Source organism: Emys orbicularis, chromosome 3 (genome assembly GCF_028017835.1).
Source record: "Emys orbicularis isolate rEmyOrb1 chromosome 3, rEmyOrb1.hap1, whole genome shotgun sequence".
NCBI classification, from domain to species: domain Eukaryota; kingdom Metazoa; phylum Chordata; order Testudines; family Emydidae; genus Emys; species Emys orbicularis.
This window is the reverse complement of record NC_088685.1, coordinates 85274717-85287137: the sequence shown is the minus strand read 5'-3', so window position 1 is coordinate 85287137 and position 12421 is coordinate 85274717. Positions and strand designations below refer to the sequence as shown.

Below are 12421 nucleotides of genomic sequence, written 5' to 3'. Positions count from 1 at the left end.
TAATGAGTCAGATTTAATCACAGTTGTGTCAAAAGTTCAAAAGGGAAAATGTGGAAGGTAAAATGAGCTGAACTGGCACTTTTATCCCAACATTGTACCTGTAAGCCTGATATGTTGTTTAGAGATTAACTTTATAGACTTCCATACCCAGAAGTATGAAAAATCTTAGGGAACTCTTTTCATAGGCTTGATCTTAGCATTGAATAAAAGAGCAGCTAATCCCTTTTGTTAAGTAACTTGAGAGGAGGGAATCTAAAATGTGAAATCTCACCTGCAGAAAACACTCAATATTGTAAAGGCCTTTCTATCTTTGGACACTTACAAAGACTTAATATTTTAATGCGGAAGGTTGAACTCCGTTAAAAAGCCAATAGGTGAAATCAGAGAGAAATAATCCAGTGCTTTATTTCTGGGAATCCTCATCCTGCACTCTGGGGGACCTAATTTATTCCCTGCTGGGGATAAGAATACTGTTCTATACAGAAAGCCAGCATCTTTAAATATAAGCCTGACTTTTAGTATAATAAGAGTCTTGTTAGCTGCATTTTTGCTCTTAGTCATTAGTACAATGATCAATGTTGTGGTTACCTGGGAAAGAGAACTAAAGTGCTTTTAAACGTCCAGATTTAGTGTATGAAACATGTGCAGTGTTATGCACATAAGCATCTGAAGACGGTACAAGGCTGTAAGTAGCACAGTCAGTTCATACACTTCAGAAAAGCTTAATACTAAACAGAAATGCTTTACTACATTAGGCATAATACAAGCACTTATTGACTGGCAGTTACACCTATGTGTGCAGTGACCACTAAATAGCCTATTTCTCTTCTATATAGAAGCAGTTTCATAAGAGGTAGTGCAATTATAGGCAATTAAACTTGTCCTGAGTGGCTGAACTCTTCATTCAACCTCAAAATATCTCTTGGGTAGCCATCGAGCTTAACTGCCCACTTCCTTTCTTAAATGGAAGTTGTCGGAGTTGGGGCCCAAAATTTGACCACAGCTTACTAGTTTGTATAGTCAGTAACTGTCAACACACGTTTCAAAACCAAAATGTTTCATCAGCCCACCACTCATCTGTAATTTTAGGGTTGCTCACGACCGTGTATGACAGGCTCAGGAGTCTCAGCTCTTCCTGTGTAGTACACCTGAGGATCACACACTTAGTTGCTTGTGTAGTGTGAACTATCCATACAATTGGAGCAAATTATTAAGGTGCTGTCTGTGTAGGTAGCAGCAGGGATTGCCAGAGAGAATCTTCTACCTGCAGCATGGAATGGGTATCTCAGGTGGAATGTCCTGCCCTCTCCTCCCCTAGGGCACCATCCACCTGAGGATATCAAAGCCTGAGAGAATTCACCCTTTCACTCTCCTGGACCAAAAAGACAAAAAAGTAAGATTCATTAGCCAGTTCCTGCTGCCTTGATCCCCCTCCTGTTCCCTCTGCCCCTGAGCTTCCCACCAACCAGGCTTGCAACCTCCATGTTGCCTTTTACTCCCCTACCTCCAGACTGCCATTGAATCCTGTTTTCGATCACCACTAAACCCTGGTCCCTTGCCTTGGTTATCTCTCCCTATGATTCCTGTAACTGTTGCCTCTCCGGCCTTGCTCCATCTCCCTTTGCTGCCCCTTGCCCAGCCAAAGTGTCACTGTTAAAATTGTCTTCCCCATTTGCCCCTCTACTCATGTCGCTCACTATTTCAGATCCCTGCACAGCCCTCCCCTTGCATTCTGCATCTAGGGCAGACTTATCACCTGTAAGGCCCTACCCAGCTCTTCTTGTTCCCCCACACTTTGCTCAGCCCAAGCTTCCCTTCCCACTGTGCCTTCATATTCTTTCACCCAACACCTTTATGCTGCCTTTCATGCCCCTGCCTTCTGTGTGGAACAGTCTCTCTCTCCCTCTTACCATATGTCACATCTCAATTCCTCCTTTATATTCCTCCCTACTGCAGCTTCTGAGGTTCCAGCACACATCACATGGTGTGCTCTGTAGGTCTGACCTGCTGACTGGATCATAAGTCCCTTGGGGCAGGGACTTATGTGCCAGCGACTGCTTCCCCAGTGCAATTCTGAACTCTTGGTACAAACCTCTGCCACTCTGAAATGGAAAATGTTGTATTGCTTATGTAGGCTGAACTGTATACCCAATGAGAGAATAGCATATTAAGCTAAGTGTAGCTCAGGAGCAGGGAATGCCAGAGATTCCTCTGTCTACAGCACCAAATAGGTATTCTGGACCCCACCAGTAAAATCAGGGTATTCCAATTTGCTAGTTTTTCACCAAAATTCTGCCCACTGATGCTTAGAACATTCCCTGAAATTTTGGAATTGATTGAATGCTGTAGTGAAAAGTTATCATGTTAGGCAAAAAGACTGCCATCAGGTTGAGTGTAGGGGCCTAGCTTTGGTTGGCTAAACCCATTCATCAGTCTGAGTGACTTATCCAGCATGGTGGGCGTATGTGAAATAGCAAAAGGGAGACCAAAATCTCAAGTGTGTAGCTGTCCAGTATCTACTATTGTGTATCAAGTATCAGGGGGTAGCTGTGTTAGTCTGAATCCACAAAAACAACAAGGAGTCTGGTGGCACCTTAAAGACTAACATTTATTTGGGCATAAGCTTTTGTGGGTAAAAAACCTCACTTCAGATGCGTGGAGTGAAAGTTACAGATGCAGGCACCCTGATTGAATTGGCCCTGTCAACACTGGTTCTCCACTTGTGAAGTACTCCCTTCTCTTCATGTGTCATTATATATTTCCTGCATCTGTAACTTTCACTCCATGCATCTGAAGTGAGTTTTTTTTACCCACGAAAGCTTATGCCCAAACAAATGTTAGTCTTTAAGGTGCCACCAGACTCCTCGTTGTTACTATTGTGTATGTGACCTTAGTATCTAGGCACGGCTGTTGTCAGCAATGAGATGAGCCAGGATATTATAGACAATAAGAAGCCAATAGGATTCAGTGAAGAGGAAAGAGCTTTAATTTAACATGTCTCTAAATGTTGGCTCTGCTCTTGTTGATTGTAAGTTCTCGGCATAAAAACATACAGAATCTCAAATTATGAAAGTAGGTTAATAAATTATTCTGACTTGGTATATCTCCAGCATTGCCAGGTAATATTTCCCTTTGCCAGTTGTGAGCAAGTTTCTCAGTGCAAGTTTGTCTGATTAGTCTTGTACATAATGTGACTGTCAAACTTTTCCTCCATGTCCACTCAAGTGACCTTAATGTGGTAGTGGGAGTCATGAATTCTCTTCCTGAGGTCTAATCCTTTCTCTGACACTTACTTGCTATGAGACAGTGTCACACACCTCTGTGTCCTGTTTCCTCATCTGTAAAATGGATACCTGCCTCTGAAGGAATGTCCAGGACTAACATCTCTACAATGATCCAACTATGAAAAGTTCTAAGGGGAAGGTTATAAGTGGGGTGAAGACTTTTTGGCGGCGGCGGGGGAGAGGGGGGGGGTTACCAGAGGAAAGTGTCCAGTTGCCAACCTTAGAATCAAGCACCACCTCCTGGTTAAAAATAACTGCACACAGGAAAACCTCTTCATTATCCCTTCTGCTTAAGAGCTGTTGTGGGAATCCTGATGAACAAATACATCTTACATTTGATCTGAGTTTTGAAAGATCTGTGGGGATTCCAGTATTTCATGAGTCAGCTCTGTAGGTGTGGCATGCTCCTGAGAAGGCCTAATCAGAGAACCCGTCCTTAGAGCTCACTTAGTTTAATGACGTATGGGAGTTCTTGACCTAGGAAGTGAGCACTAATCTTGACCCTCAGTGTCATTGGAAAATATTGCTGAATGTGAACGGATGGAGACCCATTGCTAGGTTTTTCATATTTCACTGAGCTTAATGATCACAAGTTATTTATGGTCTTTTCCCTTCTCTCTCTGTCCCTAGGCAGTTTGTTGGGACCTAAGTGATATTTGCTGCCAAAAACCAGTCTTTAATACTAACTAGTAAATAATTATGTAGCCTATTACAGGAGGTGCTTGTAGTTTTGCTTGTAGTCAAGGTTGTCTAACAAGTTGTATCACAAGACCTTGTCAATTGCTTATAAGCTATACCAGGCTGAAACATCCCATGTTGTATGTCTGCCTTAGGCTGGATTTTTTTGAAAGTGTGTTTTTAGCCAAAGCCATCCAGCCTTGTCAAATAACTAGGTTGGGGGGCAGGATGGGACGGGTGGAAACACCCATGTCAACAAATCTCAGTAGTTTCATTGGGAGGCTGTAGTGCCTCCATGCTCTGGAAGGACTTCAGATTTGGCAGGGGCATCACCCTGGAGTCAGATGCCTTTTCACATCCCTGTAAAGCAGGGGTTCTCAAACTGGGGGGGTCAGGACCCCTCAGGGGGTTACAAAGTTATTACATGGGGGGTTGAGAGCTGTCAGCCACCCCCCCAAACCCTACTTTGCCTCCAGCATTTATAATGGTGTTACTTTAAAAACACATTTTTATATATTTATAAGGGGGGTCGCACTCAGAGGCTTTCTGTGTGAAAGGGGTCACCAGTACAAAAGTCTGAGAACCCCTGCTGTAAAGTCTCTAATTTACCAAAAGTATAACCCTCTAAAAAATCAGCCAATGAGTGCTTGCAGGCTTGTTAAAAGCTGGCTGCTAAATTCTCTGAAGATTCAGTCTTCACTGAACATGCTTATTTCCCTCCCTCCTCCCCCCCCCCCCCCACGCAGCTCCCACATGTGACTGGTCTGCAAATGCTTTATCCCCACAGAGCAGCTGAGCAGGACTTTCCCCGTAATTGCTGCATCTGGCTGTTGAGAGCCATTGTTGCCAGACACCAGAACAGAGAGCAGGGAGACTCTCTTCTGTTTTATTAAAGGAATGCTACTGATGTTGCCAAGTTAAGCACTTAAATTTCAGGACATGCTAGACATAAGGTTCCCTCTGCAATTTTAATTTGTATGCATTATGATAGTCTCTAATTGGTCACATTATTTTTTCCACAGGACCGTTGCCTCATTCAGTGCGCAGGATTGACTGTGCCCACTGAATGGGTAGCTATTTCATATTTTAATTGTCATTCAGTGTGTGGCCCCAGTCCTATTTACCATACACCATCCAACATGTGCAGAATAGAAAGTTATTGTCTCATGGTCCACGGTATCGATTTGAACACCCAAAAAACCAAACCCACCCATGAGGCTTTTGGTTGAAGTGACTTGCCTAGTATTGCAGAGGCACAAATAGAATACTGTTCGCCACAGTGGCATTCAACTGCCATAGCCATGAGACTCTGCTCTCTGTTCCTGCAATTCGCTGTCTCATTCACTACACACCTTCCAACTTCCTGAGGCCGGGGTCATACAAACACAACCATGATTCTTTCCCAGAGCGCAGTCTATCCTGTGCACAAAATGAGACTTGTGTCTTGAGGGGTGGCAGGTAAGGGAAAGTATGTGATCATGTAATTAAGGTTGTGAATTTGGATGCATTGATACAGTCTTTAATACTGGTATTTTCTAACTTGAAGGTTTGACTTCGCACATCAATATTCTTAACTTTTAAGTTAAATAAAAAAAAAAAAGCAATGATGAGGGAAAACATTGACTCCTTTCCTCCTTTTTAAGGAAGGGTATTGGGGATGTCATGACTCAGAACTTAACAAGAAACTTCTACCTATTTTTGTCATTTCCCCCCCCCCACTACATCACTTTGATCACTTTGAAAGTGTAGTCACTTACAGTGATCTATCTTGTATTTCAGACAAACCTTCCCATTTTCAAATTGAAAGAGTCTACAGTCAGAAGAAGATACAGTGACTTTGAATGGCTGAGAAGTGAACTCGAAAGAGAAAGCAAGGTGAGTTGAATGCTAAAAAGTAAATATACAAATCTACTTGGGAAAGCTTAATTATCACAACATATTAAGCTTTAAATTCTCTACTGGGGTGCTGAAGACCATATAAAAGCTGTAAAGAGGCTTCAGGTTTTAACTCCAAATTTAAATGTAGTAATCTTACTGTGTGACACTCAAGTATAGAATTGCTTTTTCTATATGGGCTAACTTTCTTCATTGCTTCAATGTAGCGAAACAAATTCCTTTTTCACAGCCTAAATGTAATGTTGCTTATTGAGGGTGGGTGTGGGTGTGCGTGTTTTAATCTACATGCAGGCTGCGGTTATGGTTACCTTTTTTAAAAAATTGTTTCAGGTTGTAGTACCACCCTTACCTGGAAAAGCTCTCTTCCGTCAGCTTCCTTTTAGAGGAGATGATGGAATATTTGATGATTCATTTATAGAAGAAAGGAAGCAAGGTCTTGAGCAGTTTATAAACAAGTAAGTGTGAGGTTTATTTCTTGTCTTATGAACATCTGAGTTTTATTAGCTCCTTTTCATCTTTTAGTGTTAAAAGGTGGCTACACCATGTTTTAGAACAACAAAAAAGCTCAAATCACAAGTTTGAAAATGTAAAATGTTAAAATATCCATTTTTGAATATCATATCCGATATTCAGCACTTACTCATTCAACCATTCAGGTGTGTGTTGACCAGAGTTCTATATGTTTTGCTTAGTTAATTTATGCAAATTACAGCATTCCGAGAAGTTCTACTTATATGATTCTTTTTGGAAAAAGGTACAGTCCATCAGACAAACATTTAAGCTTGCAATGGACTTTCAGACACTTTGTCTTAATCAAGTAGTGTTTTTACATCTTCAAAAGAACACATTTTACCATTTTAAAAAAAAATGCCCTATGACACGAGCTGATAATACCTCACATCTGCAATCAAACAATCTGGCATATTATATATATTACTTAAACTAAATATCAATTTGAAACTACCAGTTTGAATCAGTTGTCTAAAAGCTAAAATAACCTAAAGTCTTACGCCAGGAAGCAGAGGTGGCCCAACTTACCTTTTTTCTCTCCATATATTGACCCAAACACAGCTATTTAAAGTAAGTCTAAGCTTTCTAATACCATTTACTGTAAAACAAAGTTTCAAAGGCAGTGTGTGTAGTGTGGTTTATTTAAAAAAAAAAAAAAAAAAAAAAAATTACAAAAGCCCCACAGCACTCCCACCCATAAAATTAGTAAAGTGTACCTCATCTGTTTTCAGAACCAGTGATGACTAAAATAAAAAAAGGTAATCTAGAAGTGATCATTCTGAAAGATGAGCATTTATAAAGGACAACAAACAATTACATTGGCATTTAATGTCATTGAGACCTAAACTGCATGAAACTTTCAATGCTTGGGATTAGCACAAATGTCTGACACTTTATGGCAGATTGGTTAAATGACTTGGTTTGCTCGGAGGCAAAATGTGGTTCTCCCCCTATATCTATATATTAGAATACCACTTTAGAATTTAAACAGCTGAGGCTAGGAACTTTCAAATGTGGCCTGTCAGTGAGGATAAAAGCTGAGGTCATGCTTTTGTTAAAGGCATCAAAGTCAAAGATGTATCTGCCAAATTCAGGTGTTCATACTCTTTGAAAAGTACAGAACTGAATCTGTTTTAAATCTAGTTGAGACTGGTGCTATCAGAATTTTAAATTTGGGTTTGGACAGATCAAATAACATGTCCAAGGTGCTTCAGTATTCTCTTAAGGAAACAGTACAGCTTTTTTTAATCAGGAGACATTTGGAATGAGTACCGAAGACCCTCTTTAAAAGCAAAACTATAAATACTTGTATGTCAGACAAGATAAACACACATGCTTGCTACACTAGATCTGGACAGCGAAAGGGTGCTTTGTATGTTTTAGAAATCTGGACTTTATAACTTCATGGACATAAACATAACCCTACTAACTATGCTACTAGGATAACATGACTTAAAACTGCAACAGCTAGGTTCTTGAGGCAGGCACCCCTACAAAATTTTTTCTAAGGATAGCATTGAATAATATTAAATAACAAGTGCTACTTCCCTACCCAGGTATCTTACTACTAAAATGCATTGCATCATGTCTTGAAGCTCATTTAAACTGTCTAGCAGAGTGTACAAAGGAAATAGACTTGAGAAGGAGATCGCAAATGGCTTATCTGCAGCTTAATGCTTTTAGCCTTATTAGGTATTCATAGCACAAAGTACCTCTTACGCTTTGTTCAACAAACAAAAGTTGAATAGAATTCCATAGCAAGTCACCTGTCTGGAAGAAATGCATTTTAAGTTTGTAAGTGGTATGTTGAGTGTGCTATGTATTCAATGTGATGTTCAACATATGCCTTGGAAAAATCTAGCTTGTTTCATTCTAACCAGCTCCAAAAGAACTTACTCTTTGTTAATTTAGAGCCTCTTCCAAAAGTAACATCTCCAGGTACAAGAGACCGCTAATCCAACTGCAAGTAGAGTACAGTATTGATGCCCATAAACTTGCTGGAAAAATTAAATTCATCTTGAATAGTTAACAATATAGTTTGAAATTGTAGAACAAATTATTCAAAAGTCAGCTTCCCTTCTTTTGAGAGAAAAAAGCAGATTTTTAATGCAGGTATTGATGCCTCTTGAGTACAGCTGGAACAGCAGCCATTACTGTGTAAAACTCCTGATTGCTCTGAACTTCCTTGTTGATTCATATTTAATCTATCCTCCTTTAATGGTTTAACTTACTTTAATGAAAAGAGCTGTTTCAGTTAATAGTGTGCTGTTGCTTGACAGAGAATGACAGTGGTGAACCTTGGGAGTTGGAACCCTGATCCTCTACGTTGTAAAGCAGATCTAAATATTAGCGTTACTATAAAGTACTAAAAAACAAACCGCCACATTCCCAAATTCTCTTACAGCTAAGGTTGAGTGTTTCAGTGGAGTCTCGCTAGCACCCAGAGACCACACTATCCTTACCAGAATTCTATACTTAAGTCTAAATGAGTAGTTAAGGTGTTGGCTTAATGAAGGTGCCAGTAGATAATCATCGGGTCGTGCTGTTATCAACACTTTTGACTGCTGAATGCTTGAACACAGAGTTTTCTGGTAGCCTGTGTCTGCACATGTGCATAATTTAAAGAACCAACTAAATGACAGCAGTGTAACTTGACTTAATTACTTCCAGCCATTCAGGGTTGTGCCTGGCCCAACCTTGAGGTTGATAGTACCATCTTTGCGCAATGCAGTTCTGACACCAATTTGGGACACAACATTCTGTGCCATACTTGCATCAAGACTGACTAGTTTCACCAGTGTTCGCAGTGCAGACCTCAACATTGATGATGCAGCCTGTACTGATCTAGTATCTACACAAAAATTCAAGGGCAAGAACAAAGTGCCTGGTCCAGGTTGCTGCATCTTCTGGATGATTTGGTGTTGATGTCTGTCACACCTTTAACTCTTCCTTGTCCCACTTGGTGGAAAGACTTTCCCATCCTCCATATAAGAGCAGGGTGACTAAGACTGCTATTGCCAAAGAAAGGATTGTCAAATTCCTTGCACCATGCACCAGAAATGTAAGGCTTGATGCTAGGACTTGTCTGGTAAAGTCTGTGGCCAAACTGAAGCTGCCAAGATAACAGCTTTTGCTGGTAGATTAGCTGACCTACATAGCCAAAGGTCACTTCAAAATGTGGAAGGATTGCTCTGGTGGAGAATCTTTACAGAGAATAGAGCCAAGAGCTGTGGAAGGTCTCTTGAGGCCATTGACCTCCCATGACATGAAGTTGCTTGCATGCAGTGGGAAGTGCTGGTTATCAGAAGTATGTCTAGCTGCATGGGGTGGCAAGTGTCTGGCTTCCACTCAGATCCAGAAGAAGCTCTGACTAAACTTATTCTAGAACAACATGTTCAAAAACAAGTACAGGCCGTTTTGCAGGAAGTGAGACTAAGTCTTCCATATTCTCTCAAACGATCAAAAAAATCCATCTATAATCAAAATTAAAAGATAAGCAAAGTAAGAAATAAGCCTGACTTATTACTTTGATATAAGAATATTTACTTTATTTTTGGACATGTGATGACAATTTGTTTTAACAGTTAGATTCAAAAAGTTAAAGCTTTATAACATCTGTTATCATTAGTCTGATCCTCCCCATAATTTCCCACACAGTGAAAACTTTATCAATGATGATGCTTAAAACCCATAATTTTGTGCTACTGTGAAAATGTAAATAGATACCATTTTTAAAAAATTTAAAACATTGAAATATTAAAAAAACAAAAAAAACCTGCCAAGTCTAGTCATGTCATAGGTCATCTGTCTTGTCCTGGATCTTGGAATTTCTGTCAATTCAAAGAAAAGTTAAAGATGGTCATTCTGGGGAGAAAAGGGGAATCTGAGCCTTCTGATCCCTGCATGCACGTTGACCACAGGATGACTCTCCAATTTTCAGTACAATAGAACTACTAATCTTGGTCTGGAGTCAATGCTGCTCAGTAATGGCGGCCTAGTTGCACAGGCTGGGAATAACGTGTTCCCTGACCTGAATGATTGGGATGGAGGACACTACAATGGAAGGTATATAAGAATCCGTCTCTCTGCTGCCACTACACTACAGAGTGCTGAAATCTTAGGATGTGTCTACCCTGCAATAAAACACCCACAGCTGGCCCATGTCTGCTGACTTGGTCTTAGAGGGGTTGGGCTGTGGGGCTATAGAATTGCAATATAATCCTTCAGGTGTAGGCTAGAGTTGGGCCTACAACCCTCTCCTCTCCCAGGGGCCCAAGCTCCAGCCTGAGCCCAAATGTCTACTCTGCAATTTTATACCCCCTCAGCCCAAGCCCAAGTCAGCTGGCACAGACCAGCCATGGGTGTTTTATTGCAGTGTAGACTTACCACTGGTGTTGGTTGCTATACCAGGGACTCTAATCCTTACTGGACTAGAAGAATACCTACATGCGCTGCTAGAACTTACTCCAAATCAAAAAACCTTCCTACATCAGGGCAGGATCAAGTATGTCTGAGGACTTGCCTGTCCCAGTGAATCAGTCCTTGTTACAAACTTTGGATTTGGCCTTATGTTTATGGTACCAGGTTGACTGGTCTGTGCGGCCACTATCATGGAGATAATTAATAAAGTAACAGATTACAGCAAAGCATGTTCATGTAACTGCTTTCCCTCAATGTTTAAGACACTTGGCTCACTGGAGAACATCCTGTCATGTGCCTCCAAAACATGGTATAAACACATCTCCCAGGGGTCAGGATGGGAAATTGAGGAAACACTTGGAAGTCTCATTCTTACATAATGTGTTGCATTTTTGGTGTATGCATTTCTTATCTGGGGTTGGGGATTTAACCGTCTTCAGGTTAAGAACCTGAAGAGGGTTTTAACAAAACATATTAAGCTTTTATTTCACTATATTTTTCTGGAACTAATTTTTTCTTTTCTTCCTAGAGTTGCTGGCCACCCTCTAGCACAGAATGAACGCTGTCTTCACATGTTTTTACAAGATGAAGTAATAGACAAAAGCTACACGCCATCCAAAATAAGACATGCCTGAATGCTCTAAATATCCACCTCAAAATAAATGTTAGTGATTAATACACTTGGTTTAAGAGTTTATAGTTAAGCATGCTGCAGATACTGGCACAATAAGCCTCCACTATACTAATGTGAGTACGCTGCTCAGTCTTTGCATTAATTTTATGGCAGTAAAGAACTAACTTGCTTTAGCTAAATCACTCCATAAATCTCTTCTGATTATACTAGCATTAAAGCTATTTAGAGTCCATCCACACTACTGATGGAGTCCTTTCCACTCTTATCTGGAATGACCTAACACAGTTTACTGAGTTGGCCTTACTTGAACTAGCACTGTCCCAGTGTCACATGTTCACTTGCATTTGATTAAAATCACTTGACTTTTTCTTGTTAAAATAACTGCTATATTGTTATCTGTCTAACTTTTGTGTAGAGACCCGAGGCACTCTGTTTCAAATATCCCCATGTGTAAGATAGACACTTCTGCAATTGTCTTCAAGCTTGTAAAACACTTTATACTGAAAAATGAGGGAATTATCTTTATATTCTGTAAAAAGAGAAATCAAATTTATATACTAAAATCATTTGTCAAGTTGTTTTGAAATAAAAGTGAAAATGCACTTCCAGTGAGTCTATTGCTCTGACGCTGACATTGAGTGGGGGAGGGAGAGAGTTTTCTTCCCTCACATTCATTCATCTCCTGAGCAAGTTAGCTCAGCTCTAATACACTATAAATTTGATAGTCTCGCCACTTCTGGTGGTATCACACATACCTGTTAGCCAGTAATAGGTTACAAGTTCTTGCATTACAGTAGTGCACCCATAACAAGGTTGTGGCTCAGAATGCTTCAGCTGTATGAAAGTGAGTAAAAGGTCACATATAGAAAACAGCCAACTTGAGTTGCAGAGTTGGTCACTGGCTGTAGCTGGGCTCTCTGCATTGCACCTACTGCTTACAAGAGGATGGGAGGGAGCAAAGTTCCTACAAGGTTTTCACTATAACTGAACTTTCCTTGAA

The 12421-nt window shown here is 40.4% G+C and overlaps 1 protein-coding gene across 2 annotated transcripts in view; it reads left to right on the top strand.

The window, feature by feature from the left end:
* Positions 1-12029, top strand: part of SNX3 (sorting nexin 3) — a 28287-nt gene extending 16258 nt beyond the window's left edge. Inside the window, exons 2-5 of one of the 2 annotated variants that reach the window (XM_065400552.1) lie at positions 5742-5837; positions 6189-6313; positions 8282-8306; positions 11317-11399. In XM_065400552.1, coding sequence (XP_065256624.1) covers positions 5742-5837; positions 6189-6313; positions 8282-8297 — 237 coding nt within the window. In that variant the 3' untranslated portion in view covers positions 8298-8306; positions 11317-11399. Of the gene's footprint in view, positions 1-5741; positions 5838-6188; positions 6314-8281; positions 8307-11316 lie in introns of both variants that reach the window. The other variant, XM_065400551.1, reaches the window with a different exon arrangement.
* Positions 12030-12421: the final 392 nt, after the last annotated feature.